This window comes from Aythya fuligula, chromosome 1 (assembly GCF_009819795.1).
Source record: "Aythya fuligula isolate bAytFul2 chromosome 1, bAytFul2.pri, whole genome shotgun sequence".
In the NCBI taxonomy this organism is placed as follows: Eukaryota; Metazoa; Chordata; class Aves; order Anseriformes; family Anatidae; genus Aythya; species Aythya fuligula.
In genome coordinates, this window is record NC_045559.1 from 1,700,917 (window position 1) to 1,727,497 (window position 26,581).

At 50.6% G+C, this 26,581-nt stretch overlaps 2 protein-coding genes across 3 annotated transcripts in view; one reads left to right on the forward strand and one right to left on the reverse strand.

Annotated features, from left to right (window-relative positions):
* Positions 1-5,407, reverse strand: part of TASOR2 (transcription activation suppressor family member 2) — a 33,890-nt gene extending 28,483 nt beyond the window's left edge. For both annotated transcript variants that reach the window (XM_032207619.1, XM_032207620.1), the window contains exons 1-2: positions 5,176-5,407; positions 24-223 (exon numbers count right to left, since the gene is read on the reverse strand). In XM_032207619.1, coding sequence (XP_032063510.1) covers positions 24-223; positions 5,176-5,390 — 415 coding nt within the window. In that variant the 5' untranslated portion in view covers positions 5,391-5,407. The remainder of the gene's footprint in view (positions 1-23; positions 224-5,175) is intronic.
* Positions 5,408-15,475: 10,068 nt separating this feature from the next.
* ASB13 (ankyrin repeat and SOCS box containing 13) lies at positions 15,476-23,643 on the forward strand. The gene is made up of 6 exons (XM_032208071.1): positions 15,476-15,541; positions 17,132-17,319; positions 18,369-18,519; positions 19,503-19,637; positions 20,945-21,136; positions 22,157-23,643. Exons 1-6 carry the CDS (start codon positions 15,499-15,501, stop codon positions 22,282-22,284), a joined length of 837 nt encoding a protein of 278 aa, XP_032063962.1. The 5' UTR covers positions 15,476-15,498; the 3' UTR covers positions 22,285-23,643.
* Positions 23,644-26,581: the final 2,938 nt, after the last annotated feature.

Sequence of the window (26,581 nt, forward strand, 5' to 3'; positions counted from 1 at the left end):
CGAGCTGCGGAGGGGCGACCGACCTGTCCTCAGCATCTTCTCCAGCCTAACCAAGCCCGGCTCCCTCGACTGCTCCTCTTGGCCCCAAAACACCAGGTTGCAACCGGTGCCATTTAATCCCGTGGCTCCTGCTCTGAGCACCTCGCTCCTCGGGCCGCGCTGCTCCGCTCCTCCCGCTGACAGCGCCGGGCAACACCGCGTCCTCGGCAGCTCTGGGGAAAGACTGAGATGGGAAGAGGATGAGAAAAGTCGTGGCTGGACCCCGCTGTGAGTTTCCATACAGAGACACCGAGCTGACCAGGCAGCTCCCGGGGTTAAAAACCCCTTCAGGAGTGGAGCATCGAGGGTTCGTGGTGCTAAATCAGCAAAAGCATCGGGTATTCTCGCGGGGGTGAAAGCGAAAGGATTTCTAAAAAGCCTGAGAAGCTCTGGGAAATGCAACATCAGCAGCAGTTTTGAAGGTTGTAAGTCAAACATTTGCTCCTCCTGTTCCCTGAGAGTTCGAGTTCGGCTGCAGCGTCGAACTGAAAGTCCAGGAATCCCCCCCAAAAAAAAAGTTGCTGCAGAAATAACATAAATAAACGAGATGAAACAATCACAGAGCGTGGCACCAAGTCCAGCAGCTCGCTCTTGACCCCCACCTTCCCTTTCAGACTCAAGAAGCTCCTTCAGATCTGTTCCCACCCCAAAAAAGACTCTTTTTGCCCCTCAGGAAAGCCCTAAAAAACCCTGACACGGCCAGGCTGAGTGCACGGCACTGAGTGGGTGAAAATGAAAGTGCCTGAAGGAGAAGCAAAAGTGAAAGCGGCCGCCTTCCCTCCCAGCAGCTTGCACGTGCCACCACCCGGCATCCTCCGGGAGCCGGGGACGGCACAGACACGTGGGGAAACGGATGGATGGAGAAACCCAGCACTGCCAGGTCCTGCTGAACCCACGGTGGGTGTTATCCGGGGCCTGAAATCCTCAGGAAGGGCTTCGCAGCCTGTCCTGGTGGTCAGGATCTCTTCCTTCTTCATTTCCCGTCCTGTTTTTGCCGCTCCCGCTCCGGAGCCGCTGGATTTTACTTTCTCATCACCCCCAGCACGTGGTAATTAATTGCCACGGCGATTACACCAACTGTCCCTTTCCATCCAGCCTCATAAAATACCTGCCCGAGCAGCTCTTTACCTGCAAACTCCTTTCAGCGACAGCCTGCACAGCCCAACGTTTATAACGAGCCTTGCTTCGTTAGTGCCGAAGATGCTCGACTCAGCGCAAGGCCAAAATTTGGGCCAAATTACACCAGAATTGGTGTATTTGCAAACCGATCACCCGAGGCAGACCCCAGAGGCCTGTTTGAGAGGCTTATTTGAACCTCTCGGGGTTTTCTTGCATTTGAATGCGGGTTCTGCAAAGCCTTTCAGCCTCAAAATATGCCAGCCAAGTGCCTCGTTCCTGCTCCTCCTGCTGTTATCGGCCACTTTTCCAGCTTTACTGCTTCCCAGAACCTTTTTCTTTTGCTTTCTTGCCTTTTTCCTTCCCATTCTTTCCACCATGGGATGCAGGCAACTCTTCTAACCTCGTATTTTTAGGGATTTTACTGAGCAGAGCTGGCTGAGCCTGCCTCCTGGGAACGGAGGGGCTCCAGTAACCAGCTGCCCTTTCTGAAGGTCTCACCACAGACGGGTTAAAAAATCCCATCAGATCTGGGGGAGAAAAAAATAATCTATGAAATACTGATTCCAGCTCTTCCTCGGGAAGTCCCCGAGGCACAAACCTTTGGCAGGGAGCATGAGTGCTCAGAAGGAGTGCTGGATGGCCGTCTCCTTGATATGTTTTTCCTAAATTCATGGCTCCTGGAGTCAAGGCATTGGCTAAGACAGATGCAGGGGCTCAGAAATATCCCAGAGAATCAGCACGAGGTTTTACCTCCGGCACGTAAATCCCAAATCCCTGTAAGACAATCCCAAAGCACCTCTCTGCAGTGGATGTCTCCTTGTACTCTCACAAAAGGAGCCACGGGAGCTCAAGGGCCTCGAAACTGTGATGTTTTCCCCCAGAAACGCTGGCTTTGAGCATTCAAACTGCTGCGGCAAGGGGAAGTTTTTGGGTGGCACGGCTCTCTGGGTATTTAAAAGCACCTCTAGGATCAGGTAATGCAGACACCTAGGCTGCAAGAGCATTTAAAGGCTTTTCATCTCAGTTCCAGTGAGTGTCAATATTTATTTAGGTCACATTTTAGGACCAGGGCTATGCAGGGTGCTGAGGCAGCCCCTCAGCAGAGACACCACTCTGCCCAGAGGATCAGCAGCCAGAGTCCTGCTCCAGAGAAACCTTTCTTTCATTTTAACATTTCTTTGATATTATAACCTCCCTCCCGGTACCTTCAGCTGCTCGTGTAATTGAGGATGTGGTTATTACGTTTTTTTCTCTCGTTAATACACCACGCAGGCAGTTGATGCTGCCTTTCATCTCAGCAGATGCTCCTCCAAGGCCTCTCCTGCTGCAGCTCCCCTCTTCTGTCACCTTCTGATGCGTTGCCAACCGTTGTGCATCCATCCAGCTGCAGGTGTCCGCATCGCCTCTTCCCAAATCTCGCGCTGTGACAGGTATTTTAGCGCTTGGACAGCTAAAAACACCCCTTTAAAAACCAGCCAGCCCAACAGCTCTCCATGCTAGCACACTCTGGCCTAAAACAGTCAGTCTTGATGCCGTGGGAGAGCTGGAGACGCGTGCACAGCAAGCCCCAAACCCGCTGCTGACAGGTTTACCTTTGCTCTGTGATATTTCACGGGTCCCTCGCTTGCAGCCCGCAGGCTCTACGTTGAAACCCACGCGTTGAAACCCAGGCAACCACAGCGTACCCGCAGAGCAAATGCAGCCCTCCCGAGAAACGTCGCCCCGTGAGCTGGATTTCCTCCGCTGCGCTGCTCAGGACATCCCCAAAAAATCGATGCCAGTGATGTCCTGGACCCAAGGTTCAAGCTCTGCAGCGATGCCTAGGGTTTCCCAACACACAGGAGGCTTTGTGAGAGCAACGCTTCAGGCGTTAAAAACAACCTTTGCAATAAACAGCTCCTTCATGGGCTTTCCATTTGAGGAAAGAATAAAAAAAAAAAGTGTTTGTGGCTGGAAAAGTGGGCTTATAGTTACCCTACCTGAAAAAAATGCAGCTACGCCCCTCCAAACTGCCAGTCACTTACTTATTTTTGCCTTTGAGCAAGCTTGAGAACCTCCAAAACAGGGCCAGAGCCTTCCTTTGGCTGGCTTCTTCTGCTCTCACCGTGGATGCTCTTCTTCTAGAGTTGACTTTCTTTCTTGTTTTGCTTGATTTGGCAACAAACCTCTACCCACACGTTCTCTACGGACCCTTTGGTTACGGAAATTACCACGACACACTTCCAGTTTCAAGCACAAAATAGAACCGAAGCCAAAGGCTAAATCAAATCTACCCCACGTGCATGCCAGCTTCAGCCATCCACCAGAACTTTTGGGTAGTAATTCCACCACCAGGAAGAACAAAAAGCCAAAGAGTGCCCAAACTGCCCTTACCCAAAAGGACAAGCAATTCACTTTCTCGGCTCAAAGTGATTTTAACCAGTAAATATCCATGCGTTAGCCAATGCCAAAGTGACCAACATGCTTATTTCGTGTATATAAAACTGGCCCAATTCCACCAAAACTGTAATTTCACGTGCAATTTTCTTGCTGGCTACACTGAGCTTCACAAGCACTTGCCCCTGCGCTCCTCCTCTTCCCCTGCTGAGTAATCAAGGCTGAGTAATGAAGAAAATCATCAAACTGCAGTAGAAAATTAAGTCAAAGAGGCCACTTTTAATCCAGCTAGGTTCAGCATCTGGGTTGCCAACGCAGCTCAGAGTCTGGCAGGACACAGACAGGGACTGTCAGGGGGTCAGTATTTGGGACCAGGGAACGCTGAAGCCAGCCCTGCTGCTGCAGAAAACACCAGGTTTAACAGGAACACTAAAAATAGCCCAAACTAGTATGTAAAACCAGTTTCAGTGCCACGTAATGCGATCTCTAGTCCTGGGCAAGCACTTAACTGTTCTTCTTATCAGAGAAGATAGGGAATTCTCTGACGAAACGCTGTTTTACATTGGAAAAGAGCGGTTTCTGTGAAACCAGTCATTTTCTTGACAACATGCTGTATCTAACCCATTCGGGTGCAATCTCCAGGCACAGCCATAGGATGGTTTGCACAGCAGAAGACTCATCTCCCCCTTCGTTAATGCACACACCGTAACGAGATCCTCCGAGCAACGCTGAGAAATGTCCACTCTGCAACAAGCAGCGACCGAATGCTTGGGGTAAAACCAGTGGGTTAATGTCTGACCTGAGTCCTGCAGAGCTGAGCTTTACCCACCACCTCCTGCATCCACCACGAGTGCCAAGCCCCTGGGCTGCTGACTATTCTGCACCACGCAGGCTTTCTTGCATTAAAAAAAAAAAATGTTGTTTCCATGCAGAAAATAACATGTTTTATAACTATTTTGGTGTCATTCATGCTCCTGCCTGATCCATCTACCCAGATTAACCCCAGTTAAGGAGTGCACACATGGGACAACTCGCAGGGGGATGATCTGGAGGCAGAAACCAGTGTGGAAACACCATTTCCACCCCAAAAAGGCTGCTTCACAGCCCGGCAGGGCAGCATGGCCACTCCAAAGGGGAAACAAAGAGGCCTGCCAGCCTTCTGTACGTTTTATGTCGCAGGGAAGGGGCCGTATGCCACGACCCCGTTTGCGTTTCCACCTCCTGCTCCTGAAGGGCACCTGCGGGGACAAAACCCAGCTCCCAAGGACGGCCCCGGGGGCCGCAGCTTTTCCCAACCATTTCCACCACCCAGCTGCAAGCGGGAGGCAGGACAGCCCCTCGCTTCCCCGAGAAGCCAAGGTGACATTAAAAAACGAAAAAAAAGGCTTTTTTTTTTAATGGGTTTTAAGGCCTGCTGGAGGCTTGGGGCTGGCGTCCTTAGGGCCGAGCAGGTGCCTCCCCCAGGGGCTGCTGCGGAGGGATGGGGGGACCCCAAGAAAGTCCCTGGAGGGGGGTGTTAAGGGGTCGCAGTCCCTGGAAAAGGGGTTTTAGGGGGGATAAGGGGGTAAACACGGATGGGTTTACCCGTCCCGGTGGAAAGGCTGGGGGCCGGTGGAAGGGATGGGGCCGGTCCCCGCTCACCCGTAGCCGGCCCTCCGGCCGCCTCCTGCCGCCTGTCGCCCATAGCAGCCGGGGCTCGCCCCTCTCCTCGCCGCTCTGCTCCGGCCCTGGCTTCTCCGTTCCTCGCCACCATGGCCACCAACACCACAACCACCGCCACCACCGCCACCGCCGCCCGCCCGGCCCGAGGACGGGCTCAAGCGGTGCGGGGCGGGCGGGCAGCGGGCAGCCGCCATCCGCCGGCCCCAGGAAGGGAAGGGGAAGGGGAGGAAAAAAGCCGGCCGAGGGCGGGCCGAGGGCGGGCGAGCGGAGAAGTTTGGTGGCGGTGGGAGGGTAGGGAAAGAAAAAAAAAAAAAAAAAAAAAAAAAAACAGAAAGTGAAAATTGAACCGGAAAGACAGCGCGGCCGCGCCCGCCGCTTTCCTCTTCCTCGCAGGTCACCCAGCCGGGCATGGGCATGGCTCGGCTGAAGGGATGTGGGTGCTGAGAGGGGTTTGGCTCAGCCATCCGTCAGTCCCTGCCCTGAGCCACTTGGTGGTTTCACTCAGTGCCTTCCCTCAGCCCCCCGCAGCTTTCTTTCAGCCCCTTGGTGCCTTCGCTTAGTCCCCCCCTCAGCCCCCTTGGTGCCTTCCTTTAGCAACTTTCCCTCAGCTCCTTCCCTCGGCTCCCCGCTGCCTTCTCTGAGCCCCTTGGTGCCCTTGCTCAGTCCCCTCAGCCCCTTCCCTCAACCCCCCCGCAGCTTTCTCTCAGCCCCTTGGTGCCTTCGCTTAGTCCCTCTCAGCCCCCTTGGTTCCTTCCCTCAGCCCCCTTAGTGCTCTCCTTTAGCAGCCTTCCCTCAGCTCCTTCCCTCAGCCTTCTTTGAGCCCATTAGTGTCTTTGCTTAGTCCCCCTCAGTCTCCTCAGCCCCTTCCCTCAGCCCCCCACAGCTTTCTCTCAGCCCCTTGGTACCTTCGCTTAGTCCCCCTCAGCCCCCTTGGTGCCCTCCTTTAGCAGCCTTCCCTCAGCCCCTTCCCTCAGCCCCCCACAGCCTTCCCTGAAACCCTTCCCTGAGCCCCTTGGTGCTTTCCCTTAGCCCCGCTCAGTCCCCTGGTGCCTTCCCTTAGCCCCTTCCCTAATCCCTTCAGCACCTTCCCTCAGCTCCTTCCCTCAGCCCCCTCAATGCCTTCCCTCAGCTCCTTGGTGCCTTCCCTTAGTCCCCCTCAGCCCCCGTGGTGCCTTCCCTCAGCCCCTTCCCTCAGCCCCATCCCTTCAGCATCTTTCTTCAGCCCTTCCCTCAGCCCCCCACAGCCATCCCTGAGCCCCTTGGTGCCTTCCCTCATCTCCTTCCCTCAGCACCCTTCAGCCTCTTCCCTCAGCCCCGTCCCTGATGCCTTCAGCACCTTTCTTCAGCCCTTCTCTCAGCCCCTTGCCCCTCGGTCCTCACCTCACATCCCGGGGCCTCTCCCTCACCTCAGTCCTTCCCTCATGCCCTCAGCACCATTCTTTGGCCCTTGGTGCCTTCTCTGGTCCCTCTTCATGCCCACCCCTCAGGGCTTTCCCCCATCCTTTCAGCGCTTATCTTCAGCCCTTTTCTCAGCCCCTCCTTTCACCCCTCAGCACCCTCCTTCATCCTTTCGTCCCTTCACAAAATCACAGAATGGCCGAGGTTGGAAGGGACCTCTGAAGATCATCCAGTCCAAACCCCTGCCGAGCAGGAGCATGTTGTGCAGGATGGCACCCAGGCAGATGTTGGATATCTCCAGAGAAGGAGATATCTCTGGGCAACCCATCCCAGTGCTCTGCCACCCTCCCAGTAAAGAAGTGCCCCCTCACATTGAGCCAGAACCTCCTGTGCTTCAATTTGTGCCCATTGCCTCTTGTCCTGTCACTGGGCAGAACTGAAGAGACTGGCTCCATCCTATCGACACCATCCCCTAAAATATTTATATACATTAATGAGGTCTCCACTCAAGTCTTCTCTTTTCCAGGCTAAACAGGCCCAGCTCTCAGCCTGTCCTTGTATGATGGGTGCTCCAGTCCTTTAATCATCCCCATAGCCCTCCTCTGGACTCATTCCAGTAGCTCCATGTCCTGCTTGTACTGGGGAGCCCCAAACTGGACCCAGTGCTCCAGGTGGGGCCTTTTCTCATCTCTCCCTTCATCCCCTCAGCCCTGTCCCCGCTGCCCCCTGTCCCCATGCCCCCCAGGTCCCAGGCTGGCTTTGGGCCCCACTCTGCAGGGTCCCCATGCAGTGGGGTTGCTCGTTTGCCCCGTTTCAATAGGATTTTCCCCAGCATGTTTCAAAGGGCCTGCTCACCGCCAGGCACTCGTGGCTTTAGTTCCTCTTGAAAATAAGGAAAGTTCCCCTTGAAAATAAGGAAGCGTGTGGCCTGGGGCTGGATTTGCTCCAAGAATGAGCGTTTTTAAGGAGAAAAAAAAAAAAAAGCAGATAAATAATCCAGTTTCCCTCCACTACCTGGGATCCCAGAAAGAGGGTGTGGGGCTTTGATCTCACTCCTCTCTTCCCTTGCCCAGTCGTCCATGTTCTGCTCAGCCCAGGCTGTGAACAAGCTGTTGCAATAGGTGGTGCAAGGAACGAGGTGATCTGGACCGCCTACACAAAGCATTGAGCAACCAGGGTGCCTTTGGGGTGTCCCGGCTCTGGATTAGCTCCGTTTTGGGTGTATTTTTACACGTTGGGGTAGTCACAGCCTTAGCAAACTGAGGAGAAAAAAAAAAAAGAAAGAATCATGAGGTGATGACGTGACAGCCCACATGGCATGGCATTCACCTCATAGTCAAGGCAATGCTGCAGGTCGTTAGTGTGCTGTTGAGGTAATTATGCCATCTTAACACCTCACAGCCACAATAGCAGTGTGCAAAGTGCTATTAAGCAGTGAGAAAACAAAGGTGTGGGGAAGAGTAAGGGATTTTTCCTGCAGACCATGGAGCCTCAACGTTTTGTCAGAATCCTCCTAGACCCTACTGACACGTCAGAGACTGGAATTCTTGTTGGTGTTGCTGGTCCTGAATGTAGCTACCCAAGGAGTAAGAAAAAAGGCTTTCCACGTCCCCATGCTGTAATATTTGGGTCATATGTATGCAAGTTTAGGGTCCCCAGTTGTCCCACAAGGGTGGAAGATGGACAGCCCCATGTAACCGTGGGCCTTGCTCTAGGAGAGGGACCCTGAGGTACTGCAGCAGTTGTAAGGAAATGTGGATTGGGAATTATTTCTGATGAGGAAAAGCATGATTTGTGGGGAGATCTCCCTTCAATGACTAGTTCCCATTTCGTGTTATGAAAACATGAGGAATTTGAGGGAATTTATTAACAGTTTTTGGTGGGGGAGAGTAATGACTGCAGCCTCTAGAGGTCAGGCACCATTTCTACCTGGGGTTTCTATGTCAGTGGTTCTCCTCGCCTTCTGGGGCAGAGAGACATGTGGTCTCTGTAAGAGGAAAGCCCACGGCCTGACTTTGGTGTGGGCCTATTTCCTGGCAATTCACTATTTCGGCTTCTTTGAAAGAATGACTCATAACATTTTATCTAAAATACAGAAGTAGTCATCCGAAGATCTGCTTCCTCTTTTATTCAGAAAAAAATATGAATGGTACATGCAGATGCTGTCAGTCATTTCTTTCTCAGAAGAGATGGAAAATGGTTGCAATGAAATGAATCAGCTGGGAGGTGGAAGCAGCAGTTCCTGAAAATGGTAGTCGCCTCCTGTGTAAAGACAACAAGACGAAGATAAAGCAAATAATTGTCTTTGAGATCATTATTGACTGTGTGGGGCAGCGTTAGCATTGCCAGCTGCTGTGTGAAGCATAAAGACCCAGCTTGCAAACACAGAATGGCGCAGGACCCGTGGGCTCCCTCCCTGTTTCCTGTCGTGCGTAAATCATGGGACAGCAGATGACACAGAAATACAGGGAAACTTTGAGTTTTTATTTTGTAGGTGTCAAGAAAGAAGATAAGCTTGGCATTCGCTTGGCTTCCGGAGAAAATGAGGCTCATGATTGTGCTATTTCTTTCTATCTCTTCTGCTAACTTTTGAAGCCATCAGCTGGTTTCAGCCCAATTTGGCAGTGATGTGGTGGTTTCAGAGGCTCCTTTCTTTGATTTTCTAGAAAATCTGTGGCCTGCTGGATCCCCCTCTTTGTCTCCTGCCTGTGAGAGCATCGGAAGTGTGAACTGCCCACTTGGCTGCTGGAGGGAATCCAGATAGGAGGAGGTCACTTGTGGCTGAAGGTAATTCTGAATAAATGTTTGTGTGGACCTCAAAGCCAAACATTTCGGATATACTGCACCCTGGCTGGCACTGCTGATGCCCAGCACAACTGCTCTTTCACTGGCACAGCTGTCAGGACAGATTAAAGCAGGCAATCTGCTGTAGCAGAGAGAAGTGAAATGAAGTTCTGTGTTTTAGCATAATTTTATTTCAAGATGAAGTTTCCCCACCCAGGGAGTGCTTCCGGGAATGAAGCAGAGCAGGATTCTGCCTGACATTTTGCACAGGTCTGCACCAAGAAATTGCCTGGTTTTGAACAGAAATGAGCCTCAACCAGCAGTCTCCCTAAATGCAGCATCACGAAACCAATTTGGAGAATTGCATAGGCCCCCATGGCCGTTGTTTGGGAACTTCTGATATGCAGTGGTAAAATAGCAAATTTAGGGGCATTGGGCATGGGAAGTGTTGGCTCAGGACCTTCACTGAAAGAGAAAGCTGGGGAAGAGAGCATGTGGATTTGGTTGTCCTCTTTGGTAGCCCATTACGTTTGGTCATTCCTGCTGGTATGCCCAGAAAACAAAATAATTTCTCTATTTAAAGGCATCATGGAAAGTTTGTGTGAAGACTTCAGGGCATCTTAGGTGGGAGCAATAAATGCACAGCAACACAAAAGTTGAGCCCTCCTGGTTTAATCCAGGTGGACAGAAAGAGCTTTATTCCCACCCATTTCTGCTCTTTGCCCTTTCTGTAAATGAGCATTGAACCAAACAGCAAGGAAAAAGGTGAAATGCAAAGTCAGGCATTTCTTGACCCCAAAGTCCACTTTATTCAACAGCGCTGTGAAGCGTGTCATCCATCCCCTGTAATGCTGTCTTGCCACCTCCTCCACTCAGCTCAAGCAAAACTCCTGCAATCAGTTTGGGATCTTGCAGCAAGAGAACCAAATTTTGCCTAAAATCATTCTTTTTTTTTTTTCATCCTTTCATTAAAATTTTAGGGGAAGTCCTCTAAAACACCAAGGAAATGCCACCTTCAGCTCTACACAGACGCAGGAGTCCTCCAGCTCTATGGTATGTGTGTGTGGCTTCTCTGGGCACAAGTATAACATTTATCACCTGGTTTCCACGTCTGTGGTGATGGATTGAGATCAAATACAAAGGTTTATTCTGCCCCAAGAAATAGCTGATTGAGTCTTTTCCATTGAAATCTTCCTTCTTGAGCCCAGCATAAGTTTACCTAGGTAGGCCAACACATTTTCCAAGCCTACCGATGCTTTCAAGAGCCTCTCATCTCTGAGGAAAGCCCAAATAACTCTTCACCTCCTGACACACCCAACACATGTTGCTTCTTGCTTTCGTTAGAAAATGCATCGTATTTTCGTGGTGATTAAATTCCAATATTTGCTCGCGGTGTATTTGTTTAGTGTACGTCTGCCGCAGTAAAACACAGGCAAGATTTTCAGTTTCTAGATTGATTTTTTTTTTTTTTTTTTTTTTTTTTTTGCTATTTTGGTATCTTGCAGCTTCCTAAGAAACCAACTTTTTGTTCAAGTTGTGGTGACAAACATTTGAGTAATTCTAGCAGCACTGGGGGAAGCCAAACCAAAGTTGTGAAAACAAACAACCAACCCCCTACAACAGCCTCTGTCAAAACCCAGCTTGCTTTATGGTGTTTTCACAACTATAAAACCACACACTGCACAGGCAGCTACAAGGCCCAGTCAGGAAATGAGTCAAAAATGATGAGTGCAGATTAGCATTTTCAGTGATGAACAAGTGATTTTTTTTTTTTCATCAAATCCCTTCACCATTTTTTCCCTTTTTTTCCAGTGATTATCGAGGTAGTTTCTTAAAAATGAATAGCTGTGCTGCTTACCCTATTATTTGCAATGTAAACCTGGCAATCTCTGAAGACAGAGTGTTTTATGTAGTATTTTATAAACATTACTTATTCCTCCTTACCAGGCACACGACTGGAGCCAAGGGGACACAAGCTCATTCTGTGACCAAAATGTTCCTGCTCGATCATGGCAAAACGTGAGACTACGTGTATGAGACTCCAGATCTAAACAAAACATCTCTTTCCTCTCTTGCAGTAATTAGTCCTGTAGCAATTAAGCAGAGGGAGCATTTGCAATCATTGTTATCATCTTCAGAGTCGTTCACATGCTTCAGAGCTGGAGTAGGTTGTACCGCTGTTATTGCAGGCTATCTGCAGATGCAGGGCAGTGACATTTATAGGGGATTATATTCTCCTAGATGGAAATATAGATTGTGTCTATAAAAGAGCTGCTTTTATTCCACTCTGAGTGATTTCCAGCCTCTATCTCCTTCCACATCATCCTGCCTTCTCCCCAGCATGTGAAGCTCAGGAGGTGCTGGCTGGTCTCAGGAAATCAAGTTTCTCCTGTCCTGAACCACATCGGTCCATGCAGTGATGCTTAAACCCTTCCATCAGGTGCTATAAACCAGTCATATTTGTACTTTACAGAGGAGAAAACTGAGGAAACGAGTGCTTTGCTGGAGGCCTGATAAGAATTTTTTAAGGCTAAAACATGATTATTCCTGGCCTTTTGTTCTAAGCAGCTGCTTTCAGGTGTTGGATATATATGGATATGTTTTAAAATAGGAACACTTGCTCCTGATCATATTAAACTGAGGTAGGCAGTTTTTCTCTTCACATTATTGCCTGTATCACAATTTCTTCATCTTCAACTGATCGACCCCCAGCCCGGTTGGAACTGCAGCTGGGATTACACACAGGTATTAGCAGAGTATGGCCACTCCTGCTGGCACTACCTGCTATTCTCTGGTGCTAAGCAGAGTGATTTATCCATTTAGTGTCATCCCTGGACAAACCCTGGGGCAAGAGGTGAGTGGAATCTGCTTGGTTTTCCACCAGCTCTTCCAGCCCTGCTTGTGTTTCGGCGACAATGAGTGGAATGTCAGCTCTTTGCAACTTCAAATAACGACTGGAGGCCCTGATAAATTGAAAAACAGGTTTGCAGCTATCACATCCTGCCCTTGGGGCGGAATGGATGGCTGCAAGGTATGTCCAGAAAGGATAACATCTCGTGCTTTGTGAGGCCCCATCCTGGGCTAATCTTTGCACTGCTGCAGTTGAAAGAAAGCACTTTTAGTTTTTATGCCGTTCGTGCAAAACACTTGGTTTTCTTATTACGTGAAAGTGCTGAATGGAAGTTTCTCACTGGACTTAGTTCTTCCTCCCAAAAGTCAAAATTAACATGAAAACATCCACTGCTGGAAAATAGAGATTTTTTTTTTTTTTTTGTGGTGTTTGTTTCCTACTTAACCATCAGGCACTCAGCTGCTTTCCTGTCCAAGTGGGGGGCAAGCCCAGGACAGACTTGCATTTTGTACAAGCAGCCACTGCAGAATCGTAAGCAACAGATTATTTTTATAAAAATGTCTTTTCTTATTTTTATTTTATTTTTTTTTTTATGGTTTCGGACTGTGCTGCTGTGGTTGGGAGGGGGACACAGGTGTTCCTCAGTTCGCAGCGTACCCAGAGCACAGCTCCCAGGCGGCTGGGGAATGCACACACAAACGTGTGCTGCTTTCACCCAGCTCCACCACCACAACCGCTCTCTCACTCCCCTTCCTCAAAGGAAAAACAAGAGAAAATAGGATGGAATGGGCTGAAGAGTTGAGATAAGTACAAGGAGATCACTCAACAGTTGTTGTCACAGGCAAAACAGACTCGGTGTAGGGAGATTAATAAAATTTCTTACCTATTACTAGCAAGCTGGTTGAGAAACAAACAAACAAACAAACAAAAAGATGAACTAAAAACACCTTCCTCACATCCTTCTGCGTGTCTGGAGCACCTCCTGCCCTCCTCACCTTGGGGCCGCAGGGCTGGTGCTCACCCCTCTCTCCAAGCTGCTGTTGTGCAGCGTTTTTTGCTGAAATTTCTTAAACCCTTTCCTAAATCTGCTCTCACAGAGGCTCAAATGACATCGCTTAATGGCTGAGCAGCAGCAGGTCCCTTTGGAGCAGGCTGAACCTGGCCCTTATCTGACACGGGGCAGCTGCTGGATTCTCCTCAGAGGCCACCACCCACCCTTACAGCCCCCTCTACCCAAACCTCGCCCCACAAACCCAAAACAAAACACAAAACCTGTGGACGGAGGAAAAACACGACCAGCAATCGCAAATTTGTGGCTGGAACGGGTAAATGAAGGAATCCTGCAGTCTGCCCTCAGAGGGAGCGCCTCTCCTTGCGGATCTGCTCCCGCAGAGATTGTGAGAGGGATTTTTTGAGGTGTTTTTAATCCATTTTCTCCATCTCCTTGGCACGCAAGACAGCTGACAGGCAGCGCCTCTTCCAAACCTGGATGGAGATGAGGAAAGCTGCACCCAAATTTCTCTCCTCGCCCCCACGGGTGCCAGCCCACGGGTCTGGTTTCTCTTTGGGTAATTTGCTTTGCCAGGCTAAAACGAAGATATGGGCACCCACTGAGGCTTCTTCCTCACACCTAAATAATCACACCTAAAAAAAAATCACACCTAAAGCCCTCACACCTCAATAATCCGTTGGGAATTAGGGCAGGAAATGCTTTGTTTGAGGGAAAACTCACTCTCAGAGGGAGAAAAGCCAAGGCTGAATGGCAGATAACCACACAACCCGGCTTCTTTCTCCCACATTTAATAATTTATAAATTATTTATAATTTAGAGAAGGATCAGGAGGAGAAGGCAGAAGATGAAGCCTGTTTATTACCCGGCTCGTTGAGTTTAGCCCTGATAAGCCGGGAGAAGCAGAGAATAACATGCAAGGATTTAGGGCAGTGCCATTTATACGCGTCTTCCCAACGTGACGCACACATTTGGCTCCTTCATTTCGGTCTTGGAGGCTTCTCTCCTGCTCTGCAAGGCCGTGGGGGTGACAATTTAGCGATTTTGCAGTTTTGCTGCTGAGCTGCAGTTGCTGCCCAGGGCTCCTGAGCCGTGTCCCTGTGAGCCGGGGGGAGCTGACATCGCATCTGCCCCCCAATTTGTCGGCGGTTTCATCAGCGCGGCCGCTCTCTGCCAGCTCTGCTGCTGCCTCCGTGTGGGCACGGGTATTTTGGAAGCTGTAAAATAAAGATTTTTAGGGACACGAGCTTACCCCAGGAACTACCCCAAGAGAGCAGAGCTGGGGTAGACAGCGCAGAAATAATTCAGGGGGGTCACACGCTCCTGGGCGCAGTGGGAATAAGGGATTTGGGGTTTATTTTTGGCTTTCCTCTGTTTTTTGGTTTTTTTTTTTTTTTTGAGATCTTTGGCAAAAATCGCTTCACCTTTCCGTGCTGTTGTTTCATCCTGGGTTACCTCGGTGTAAAATTTGTGGGGCAGGCAGGGAGGCGAACGCTGTGCACACGCAGGACCACCGCATGTTAAGCACCGCGCCCCAGTTGCCCCAGTTCATCCCAGTCCAGTCCCCTCCAGCAGCCCCCAAACCTCTCTTTGCTGCAAGAACCCAATTCCCGCCCCCCCCCCAGTGTCCCCAGCATCCCCTCTTCCCACACACCAGTCCTCCCAGTTCTCCCATCCCCACATACCAGTACCCCACACCAGTTCCTCCAGTCCCCCCCAGTCTCCCTTTTCCCTACACCCCAGTCCCCCCTCTCCCCATCCCAGTTCCCCCAGTCCCCCCCAGTCTCCCCAGTCCCCCTTTTCCCCACACCCCAGTACCCTCCACCAGTTCCCCCAGTCTCTTTTTCCTCCCACCCCACTACCCCCTATTCCCCATCCCAGTTCCCCCAGTCCCCCTTTTCCACACACACCAGTACCCTCCACCAGTTCCCCCAGTCCCCCACCAGTTCCCCCAGTTCCCCCAGTCCCCCTCCAGTTCCCCCAGTTCTCCCAGTCCCCCTCCAGTTCCCCCAGTTCTCCCAGTCCCCCTCCAGTTCTCCCAGTCCCCCCCCAGTCCCTCTTTCCCTCCCCATCCCCCTCTCCCCACCCCAGTCCCCCCAGTTCCCCCAGTCCCCCCAGTTCCCCCAATATGGCCGCCCCCCCGCGAACTACAACTCCCAGCAGCCCCCGGGGCGGCCCCGGCCATTTCGTTCCGTCCCCCCCCCGGTTCCGTCCCGATCCAGCCCCTCTGGGGCCGTTCCGGGCCGGGCCGGGCCGGGCCATGGAGAGCCCCGTGGGCAGCGGCTCCCTGAGGGGCGACATCAGTGCGTGGGGCTGCTTTGGGGGATTTGGGGATGATTTGGGGGATTTGGGGCTGCTTTGGGGCATTTGAGTCTGGTTTGGGGGATTTGGGGCTGGTTTGGGGGATTTAGGATTGGTTAGGGGCATTTGGGGCTGCTTTGGGGCATTTGGGGATGATTTGGGGGATATTGGACTGTTTTGGAGCTGATTTGGTGGATTTAGGATTGGTTAGGGGCATTTGGGGCTGATTTGGGGGATATGGGGCTGCTTTGGGGCATTTGGGGCTGATTTGGGGGATTTAGGATTGGTTAGGGGCATTTGGGGCTGCTTTGGGGCATTTGGGGCTGCTTTGGGGGATATTGGACTGTTTTGGAGCTGATTTGGTGGATTTAGGATTGGTTAGGGGCATTTGGGGCTGATTTGGGGGATATGGGGCTGGTTTGGGGCATTTGGAGATGGTTTGGGGCTGATTTGGGGGATTTAGGATTGGGTTTTGGGATTTGGGGCTGGTTAGGGGCATTTGGGGCTGGTTAGGGGCATTTGGGGATGATTTGGGTCCGATTTGGGGGATTTGGGTCTGGTTTGGGGCATATGGGTCTGGTTTGGGGGATTTGGGGCTGCTTTGGGGGATATTGAACTGGTTTGGAGCTGATTTGGTGGATTTAGGATTGGTTAGGGGCATTTGGGGCTGCTTTGGGTCTGGTTTGGGGGATTTGGGTCTGGTTTGTTGGATTTGGGTCTGGTTTGAGGCTGATTTGGGGGATTTAGGATTGGCTAGGGGCATTTGGGGCTGGTTAGGGGCATTTGGGGCTGGTTTAGGGGATATGGGGCTGGTTTGGGGCTGATTTGGGGGATTTAGGATTGGTTTTTGGAATTTGGGGCTGGCTAGGGCCATGTGGGGCTGGTTTGGGTCTGGTTAGGGGCATTTGGGGTGATTTGGGTCTGGTTTGGGGTGATTTGGGGCATTTGGGGCTGTTTTGGGGTGATTTGGGTCTGGTTTGGGGCTGGTTTGGAGGATTATGGGGGATTTGGGGTCAAGGGTTTTTTTGAAGGAAAGGGCTTGGAGGATGCTTGTGGGGAGCCATCGCCGCTCCCCCACCAACACACGTGTTGGAGGGCGATATATAGGGCAAACCTTGAATTCATGCTGCTGGAAGCTTTTTGTCATTTTCCCGGTCCCGTTGGTGGCAGTCCCGGGGCTCGTCCATCCTTGGGATTTGTGCCAAATCCAGGAGAAACCCCACTGGAGGCAAAAACGCCCTGCTCAGGAACATAGGCAAAGGGCACGAGGAGCTAACGAGGAAACAAAAAAGCACGTTTGTGCTGTGAAAATGTCAGTGATTTTTGTAAAGGGGCCATATTTTATAGTGCTGCCCGTGGCCGGGTCGTATCATTCAGTATTTTGAAACAAAAAGGCAAATCAACCCCAAACTGTCAGGCTTCTGCTCCTCTCTGCCCTTTTTGTACGTGGATGAAAGTTTCAGCGTGGAGCACGGCGAGAAACCGGCTTCGTGTTCCAGCCGAGCTGCCTCTCTCCCGCTCAGAAACCCTTTTTCTCTTCACTTGTGTCCTTAAAATTCATTTATTCTCCTTTATTCCCCCCCCCTCTGCAGGTTTTTGGGCCGATCGAACGCCGGTTCACGAGGCAGCCAGGCGGGGAGAGATCCTGCAGCTGCAGCAGCTGATCGAGAGCGGCGCCTGCGTCAACGCCGTCACCTACGACTCCATCACCCCCCTGCACGAGGCGAGCCTGCGGGGCCAAACGCAGTGTGTCAAGCTCCTGCTGGCTGCGGGAGCCCAGGTTTGTGTTTGCTCCTGGTTTCCACCACGAAACCGAGCCCCAAAGATTGATTTTTTGCTGTAGGATTTGGGCTGAAGCTGCAGCTCTTGCCGTGCTCTCATCCTGCGTTGAGGTCAAGGGGATCCTGGAGTGTTTATCCCTTGTAGGAGGGTCTTGGAGTAACCTAGGGAAAAAAAAAAAAAGGCTTGAGGTCGCTTCGTTGTGATGTCTGAATTTATTTTTGGGGTCTGGATTCGCTCCATCTATACCCAGGCTCTTAATTTGTGAATTAAGAGGCAGCTTTAGTCAGTCTGGGCTTTCTTGACAGTCAGCAGAGGGAGGGAAGCATCTTCAGGAGGTGTTTGGGCTTGAGGAGATCTTAAAAAAACTGCCTGGAACTATTTCCCTGTCCCCCTCTCTCCACTCTGACTATTGACAGAGTCCGGGATGAATACAAATCTAATTAATCTAATTTAGGTGACTCAAATATCTAAAGCTATCCAGGATGAACCAAGGGCAGAAGGGGCGAAGGGCACACGTAGATGTGTGAGGAAATTTATATTTACTCTTAAATTTCTTCTCTGATTTTATTACGCGAACACAAATCTGCCAAAGAGTTTTCTGGATGTATTTGGAGTCTGGTGCCTTCAAGACTCGTGACGTGTCACATCCTAAAGGTGGCTGTCCTAAAAGCAAGCCTGGTTAAACGGATTGTGTGTGCACCCCGTACTCCTCCTCGCTGCAAAGTCAGCCGGTTCAGAGGGAGCTGAACTTTGCCCTGGCACAACCGGGGAGTATTTGTACACCGCATTACGCTGGCTCAGCTGCAGGGCTTGTGATGTTCAGCAGGAGAAGCGCAAGGAGGGAAGTCACATCCTGAGCCGTGGCAGCTACTCGTGATATTCGTGTCTGTTTGTGCCCTGGGAGTGTTCAACAGCACCAAGCAGGCTGCTGGCGGTGTCAGCCGACTCCTTCCTGAGCTCAGCACGGTTCTGGGGTTAATAGAAATAAAAAAGAGGGTGCTGCCACGCAGCAGTCTGTAAATATTCAGCTGTTTTTCTGCCCTGAAGGTGGACGCCAGGAATATCGACGGCAGCACCCCGCTCTGCGACGCCTGCGCCTCGGGGAGCATCGAGTGCGTGAAGGTGCTGCTGTCCCACGGTGCCAAGGTGAACCCTCCCCTCTACACGGCCTCCCCTCTCCACGAAGCCTGCATGAACGGTAAGCTGGCCTGCTCCTACCTGCAGGAGGATTATTTATTTGATTATTTATCAAAATAAAACCACAAAAAAAAAGAAAACCAGCTACCAGAAATCTTAAGCAAGGCCGTTGTTGCTCAGCAGATCATTAGGGCTCGAAAATGTCCACCTTACACGGGCGCAGCTCCCTTTGAGGAAACAATGCATGGCACCAGATCCTAGGCAGATAAAACACCACCTTCCTGACTCTCTGTGAGCAAACCTTGAGCCAAACCATCTGTGTTGCTCTTGCAAGCAGAGGAGAATCAGCCACGAGACTCTTTTTTAACCAGGCGGTGCTGTCGCAGACCCCTGTGGTTGTTGAGAGCTTCTGCTGCTGCCCAGAGGCTGGAGGAGGCTGTGAAGGGAGGTGCTGCCTGCTCTGCTCCTTGTCCCTCTCACAGTCTTTTCAAGTCCACGGGACAGGAGAAAGCTTCAGGGGCCAAAATAATGTCCCAGCTGGAGCGTGCCTGCTGCTCTCTGCCCCTCCTGTCTTCTCCTCAGCCTCTTCTAGACATTTGGACCTGAGTTGTGGAGCAGGAGCAAGCATCGGGGATGGCTTTTGAGAGCAGCAGAGGCATTGGGGGCAGCAGAGAAGTATTTCAGAGGGGTATTTCACACACAGCTGCTGCTCTGGTCCTGAAGGTGAGCTAATCCACCCAGGGCACGGCCAGCTCTGCAAACCACAGGCTGTTCAGCGCCAGCCCTTGAATTCAGGTTTATTTGACCTGATTCCCTGCAGAGGCTGTGAGCTGTAGCTCACTGCCATGCGGCTGTGACTTCCTTGTGCTCTGTTCTCAGCCTTCATCCTGCAGTAAAACCTTTTGGCTCGCAAGCAGTTTTATTTTACATCCGCCACCCCAAATATTGATCAGCCAGCTCCTGGCTCAGGCCCATCCCGGCGTGCCAGGCGCTCCCATTTGAGCTGGATTCTTCTTTTTTGACTGGGATTTTCCCTCCCCAAAGGTAGCTCAGAGTGCGTGCAGCTCCTCATCGACGTCGGTGCCAACTTGGAGGCCCATGACTGCCATTTCGGGACTCCCCTACACGTGGCCTGCGCCAGGGAGCATCTGGACTGCGTGAAGTTGCTGCTCAAGGCAGGTATGGCAGCTGCAGGGTTTGTTTTGGGGCAGGCAGCTTATGGAGGTGCCTACATGCAGCATTTCCCTCCCGGTGCTCTGCAGTGAATTATTGTACAAGAACTTACCCATTTCCAGCATGACGTAGGCAAAACCTTCCACTTTTGTCACCTTTAACTGAGCAAAGCCTAATGCTTAAGCATTTTTTTAGCAGATGCCTGTCAAAATCCAGTTCAGGATGACTCCAGCGATGTTTTCACTGTCCTATTTTAATAAAAAATCCTAAATCTTCACCCCCCTGCATCAACGTCCCAGCAGTACCAGCTGGTGTGCGTGCCTTCAGCTGTGCTGACGTGTTCCTGTGGCTTTGCATAGAGTTTGATGATGTCCAAAAAAAGCAGAGGTGAAGTCACCTCATGCCTCTGGGAGATCTGCTCAGCGTTATGCCTAGAGGAGCTTGCTGGAATTTCAAGTCGGTGCCGCGTGCTCCAGCTTTCACCTCCCGGCTTTCTTGCTGCTCATTTTAGCAGGGAGCTTGGAGCTGAGCTTCTTGGTTTTGCCCCTGCTTACCAAGAGGTGATTTGGCCCGGGGACGATTTGTTTTGTGGAATGTTACTTGTCTGGAAATCGGGCAGCTAAGCCAGCTTGTTTCCTATCCCTCCAGTTCTTGGGCACCCATCTTCAGATTATACTAATTAATTCCTGAGACATTTAACTCCATTAACTCAGAGGAGTGTGGCTAGCTCAGATTTAGGTACAGAAGAGTCAGCTCTATGAACTCGACGAGGTTCAGCTCACCTGCACTGAACAAATCAGTTGACAGGGCAAATATCACAAGTTTTGGAAGCATTAGAAAGACTTTTAGTTGTCAGCTAATTAAAACCCAATTTTCTTAGCCAAAATATCTAAGCAAAGCCTCAGTAATGTCTGCTGGAGAGCTTCCACAGCTTGTGAGCTTGTGTTTCTGTTCAAATAATTAACAGGGAGGCTCCTGTTTGCTTCGACTGTGAGCACTCAGTTGAGATGACCAAAATGGCTCTGCTGGTTTCAGAACTTCACACTCAGCAGCTCATTTACCTAGTAAATTGACCCAAATCCTTTCTCTGCAAGGAAAACATAAAGCCAGAGAAGAAAACCCAGGCATTGGCAGCACGGAGAACTTGTTCAGCACTTTGGTTTCCTGTTTGTGCTGTTTTGTTTGGATCTCGTTCTCGCCGCTCGTACGTGTGTTCATAGCATTTTTTTTTTTTTTCCTCCACTTCAACCACTCCTTACATTTGGGTCAAGTGAGGCTCTCGTAAACGGGTTTGTTTTCCTTTCTGGTCTCAGGGGCAAACGTGAATGCTGCTAAACTCCACGAGACGGCCCTTCACCACGCAGCAAAAGTGAAAAACGTGGACCTGGTGGAAATGCTGATTGAATTCGGAGGCAACATCTACGCGAGGGACAACCGAGGCAAGAAGCCATCGGATTACACCTGGAGCAGCAGTCCCACAGCAAAATGCTTCGAGTACTACGAAAGTGAGTGAGATACGATCCCTGCCCTGGGAATTCAGTGACTGATGGCTCCGTTGCACCATATCAAGACTCCCAGTCCACTTTGATGCGTAGATACCTGATCATCTCCCTAGGAAGGTGTAGAGTTCTGGGTGGTAAACGTCAGCCAGCTGGCTGGAGGCTAGATCTGCTTAGTTCTGGGTGAATGACAGAGGTAAGATGGCCCAAATCTTGCCCTCGCTGAATTCAGGTCCCTCTCGTGTGTCAGCGTGAGCATTTTCACTTTGGGGCCTTAAGTCAGATCAAGGAAATCAATGAAAATTTGTTCTGTAGGAGGCAGGGAACGTGTTAAACTTCAGCTGCATTGGCTGGCTGCTTTTGGAGGAGACATTTTGACTGAGGTTTGAGGATGACGTCAGGTCTTTGAGGACCTCAGAAGTGAGATTCACAAACCCTTCTGTACATTTGCACACTTCAAACCCCCAGCACTGCACGATCCTGAAAATCTTTCCTGGCTTTACAACTCTCTGCACAGTGAGCACCTTACAGCCCCTTCTCTCCCTGACTCCTGTTCTCCGTGTAGGAGTCTCTCAGAATTATTCACTGCTTTCCGACTGCAGCAAAGCGTGCTGTTCTGGCCCTGGCTGAGCTGGGTGAAGAGGCTGAGCCTTACAATGCCATAAATACTTGTTAACACCTCGCCAGGGTTTACTGCCCCCTCAGCTCAGCTGGCAGAGCTGCGTGTGTGGCTGCTTTTTAATGCAGACCGTTGTAACAACACCGTGCTAACTAAATAGATTATTATTTTTTTTTGAAATTGTGTGGTTAAATTCAGGACTAGACCCAGGACAGATCCAAATCTTGGAGGCTGGTGATTGTCGAGGCTGTTTTGGGCAGGGATAGGAGCTCGTTAGGTCTGACAACATCAGGAGGGAAGTGCCTGATCCTGATTCTGCCTGTGCGTGCGTGCGTGCATCGAAATCTGGGCTCGAGGCTGCTGTCTGAGCTGCAGCAGTAACCATGCACCCTTTTTTTTCGTTTCAGAAACGCCCCTGAGCCTGTCACAGCTCTGCAGAGTTACGGTGAGAAAGGCTGCAGGGCAGCGGGCGCTGGAGAAGATTGCCAAGCTAAACATCCCTCAGCGATTAATCCAGTACCTGTCCTACAACTGACAGGGCTGAAGGTGACCGGCAAAGGACAGGACAGTGGCTTTAGCTCGCACAGCATGAAGTATCCGTCTCTTTCTCTTCTACCTCCCCACGAGAAATGAATTTTAATCGAAGCCAAACCCGATGTAAATAAGTATTCGTGAGGCAGCACCTCGCGCCCCTCCCTCTTCTCTGTGAGTGAGCATTTCGGGCAGAGATGGACTCGAGGCAAGGTGCAGCCCCGACCTGCAGCCCCAGCCTCTCCCTGGGGGGATCTCTGAGGCTGCCGCCGCGTTCCAGGCTGCAGTGCTCACTCTTGGCACGGGATTAGCCTCGCCTAATTTTAGCCGTCCCTCTCCTTCACGCGTCTCCGGGTGATCTAGCCAGGCTCCCTTTGCAGTCAGCGGAGAGAAATGGATACTCGGCGAGCGTGATTCATGTCTCCTGTTTTAGATGGTTGCATTAGGATGCTCCACGGCGCCTTTGGAGCGCCCGTCTGCTGCCTGCAAAGGGATTTAGAGGTGATAGCACTCGGACACGGGTGTCTGTGCTTCTGAAAGGGGAGCACAGGGAGCCTCGGTGTTAAAAACTCGAGCAAGAACCACCTCAAACCACGGGATGAGGCTCGTGTGAGCTGTGTGCTGCAGCTGGAGGCGAGTTAACCCCCCAGCTAATCAATCTGAAGGCACCGCAAGCAGTAAGCGACCTTCCCTGAACTTCAGCGGGCTTCAGCCTCAGCAGGAGGGCAAATTCCTGCCCCGAATGACAGCACGTGTTCAGAAATCCTCAAACTCAGGGCTCTCACCCTCCTTCACGCTGTGAATAACCGGCAGCTTGCCTCCTGCCCGCTGCTCCTTCACCCTTAACAGTGCTCAGCCTCACAACGGAGGGGAAAAGATTGTAAGCACAGGGTTAAAGAGCTGCCGTGGAGCCGAATGCACTTTAATGTTGACCACTAAATCGCTTCGTTTTTTTAATTTTTGGTTAGGCTCGTTCCCCCCTCACCCCTTTTGTGTTTTTTTTTTTTTTTTTTTCAGCGTGACATCGCGTAGAACTGGCACTGAAAGCTTTTGAGGTTCTGCTCTTTGTAGGACTGTCTGTTTGTTACACTACCTGGGTTTTTTTTTCTGTGTGTCTGAAATACCAGAAATGTGAAATTGCCGAGGCGCTCAGGGAAGCTCTGGAGGTGTTTGTTGTGGGATTCACCCCCGCGTAAAGGTTTTTAGTGTATCCTTCACCAAAAGCTTCCTCGTTAGGCTGCTTTCTCAACATTGCCTGAGCTGTTGAAATACTGAAAATGGCCAAGTCCACGTTTCCACTGTAAACCCAACCCAAAAGCTCTCCCGACAACCCCGAATAAAGTGACCAGTTCCCTTTCTGTTACCTTTCTTCCCTCCAAGTCGCCTCGCTGACGGGTTCCTCGAGTCGTGTTGGTTTTTATTCGTCTTTAACCCTAGGAGAAAATGTCCTGGAGCTGCTCGAGCAGCTGTGATGAGTCCTGCACAGGTCTCCTCTGTGATTTACCCCCTGGCCAGGGTGAGTGATAAAGGACTTGGAAGATCCCAAAGCCCCAATTCACTCTGGGTTTATAGGGACGGGCCAGCGCCAGATTCCTTCGGTGTTTCGGTGGCAGTCCCTGAGGGTTTGGGGATGGTTGGGCCTCATTATGGGTTCCAGCCATCTGAAATAACCCCATTCCCATCCCATTTGGGAAATACAGGTGCAAAATAGGGCCTGGCTGCTTCTGGCCCCGCTGGTGAACGCTGGGGATCTCCAGAAACCTAAATTACACCCATGTGGCTTGCCTGGCCTGGCATTAAGGGCAGGCTCTGCCCTCCACGCTGCTGCAGCGGGACAAAATCCTCACATTTCCTGCCCAAAATAATTAAAAAGGTAATTTTTCACCCAACAACACAGCCGCAGCTCGTGCTTTAGGGAGCTGTGGTCCCGGGTGCCCTGCAAACACCCCGATGCTGCATTTAGGGACTGAGACAGGGGCTTGGAAAGCTCCGACCTCAGTCCAGGAGGAGTCCAGCACACCACAAAGATGTGATTTGTGTTTTTTTTGTGTGTTTTTTATCAGATTATCTGATTTTTAAGGGTTCCCATTACATTTGGAAGCCCCTGTCTGCAGGCTTGTGTGGTTTTTGGGCTTCTGGTTTTATTTTTTATTTTTTTTGCAGAGGGACGCCGGGATTTGGCTGATGGTGGCTGAGAGCTGGAGGGGACGCTGGAGGAAATAAAAAGCCCCCAAATATTCAAATTCCTCCCAAATATCAATCCCCAATCCCTGCTGAAGAGCTGGGATGGAGGAAACCCCTTCCCCAGCAGTGCTGCTCCCTCGTCGGGCTCACCAAAAACCCATCAAAGCAGCGTGCTCCCAGCAGCTCTTACAGCCCTAAACTCTGCCCCCTTGGGCCCCACTTCACCCTTTTTTATTTTTTTTTCCCCTTTAATTGCGTTTTTCCTAATCCTGCATGAAAATTAAGGGTGATGACAACCCGCCCCCGCAAAGCTCTTGGCTCTCCTCTAGCTCCGGGCTCCAACCTGCTGCCTTTTAAAACCTTTTTGGAGCTCCTCGGATCCCCCAGTACCCAAATCCCCGCTGATTTGGCTCAGGGTGTGGGGCCGTGGTGTGGTTTTTGGGGAAAAAAAACAGGAATCAAGCAAAAACCCAGAGAGCAGGGGAGGAAAAAGGCCCCAAATCCCCCCTGTGGCCCTGGGGGGCTCCCAGCATTTGGGGCAGCGCTTCATGGGGTGATTTATTTCCCATTAAATACCCCAACGGTGCTGGGATGGAGCCTGAACCCGCTCAGCTGTGGCCTCCTCCTGCTCCCCGTTAGTCCCCTGCGGAGCTGCTCATCATCAGCATCATTTTGGGCTGAAAAAACCCAAATCCTGGCCCCTTCCCAAGGTGCCAACCACAGGTGCCAACCTGGAACTGCAAAAAAAATACTTTTTCCCCACTTTTTCACAGCCTCCCCTCTTTTTGCAGGCTCCCTTTTTTTTACAGCCTCTTTTTTTTTTTTTTTTTAGCCTCTTTTTCAGCCTTTTTTTTTTTTCCAGCCTCTGTCTCTGCGGTCTCCCTTTTTGTCCATCCTCCCTCTTTTCTCCCCTTTATGCAGCCTCCTTTATTTTTATTTTTATTTTTATTTTTATTTTTATTTTTATTTTTATTTTTATTTTTATTTTTATTTATTTATTTTATTTTATTTTTATTTTTGCAGCCTTCCCATTCTGCAGCCTCCTTTTTTCAGCCTCTTTTTTTTTTTAGCTTTTTCCCAGCCTCTTTTTTGCAACTTTTTTTTTCAGCCTTCTCTTTTTTTCAACCTCTTTTTTCAGCCTTTTTTTTAACCCTCTTTTTTTTTTCCAGTCTCTTTTTTTTGCATCTTCTCAGCCTCCCCTTTTTGCAGCCTCCCTTTATTTTTGCAGCCTTCCCATTCTGCAGCCTCTTTTTTTTAGCCTATTTTTTTTGCTTTTTTTTTTTTTTTTGCTTTTTTACAGTCTCTTATTTTTTCAAACTCTTTTTGCAACCATTTTTTTTTTCTATTTTTTTTTTTTTATTTTTGCAGCCTTCCGTTTTTGCAGCCTCCTTTTTTTTTCCAGCCTCTTTTTTTTCAGCCTTTTTTTAATCCTCTTCTTTTTTTCAGCCTCTTTTTTTTTTTTTTTTTCTTTCTTTTTCCTCTTTTTTTCATCCTCCCTTTCTGCAGGAGGGCTGGGAGTTGGTGCAGATGCCAAGGGGCCTCCCCTTCCCTCAGGCAGCCGCCTTCCCTCCCTGCACATCGCCTCCACTAAGGGCAGAGCTCTTGCTGGGGACGAGGCCAGGACTCTGTGGAAGAGGAGCAAAACGGGAAAAAATGGGGAAAAAAATCCCTGCTTTTCTTTAACATCCTCCGGGAGCTCAGAGGAAAGCCTCTCAGTGCCTCCAGCGGGGCTGCAGAAGTTTTTGGACCAATATTTGATGTTTTTAAAACAAACGTCATGTTTTAAAACAAACATTTAGCAGAAACACTTTGATGTTTCTGCTAAAAATCTGCGGGAACGGGGAGGATTTGGGGCTGACCCAGCGCTGCAGGTGAAGCTTCTCCCATCTCCCCTCCCCATGGGGGCTCGCGAGCTGCGTATCCCCCAGAAACACCATTTCGGAGAACAAAAATCCCCAAAATATGTAAAACTCCCGGTCTCCCCCTGCCAGGTGACCCCAATTTGCCACCCCACGTAACCCCCGGGTCCCACCCCAGGTGCCCCCCATCAAGGTCCCACCCTGGAGGATTTCCCAGGTCCCCACCCCACTGTCCCCATGATGAGGTTTTGGGGTGAA

What these genes read in the sequence shown, in the direction of transcription:
- ASB13 (XM_032208071.1), top strand. Translation starts at nt 15,499, where the DNA reads ATGGAGAGCCCCGTGGGCAGCGGCTCCCTGAGGGGCGACATCA. An exon ending in TGCTGGCTGCGGGAGCCCAG is followed by an intron (nt 17,320 to 18,368) that starts GTTTGTGTTTGC and finishes TCTGCCCTGAAG; the next exon opens with GTGGACGCCAGGAATATCGA. An exon ending in CCACGAAGCCTGCATGAACG is followed by an intron (nt 18,520 to 19,502) that starts GTAAGCTGGCCT and finishes CCCTCCCCAAAG; the next exon opens with GTAGCTCAGAGTGCGTGCAG.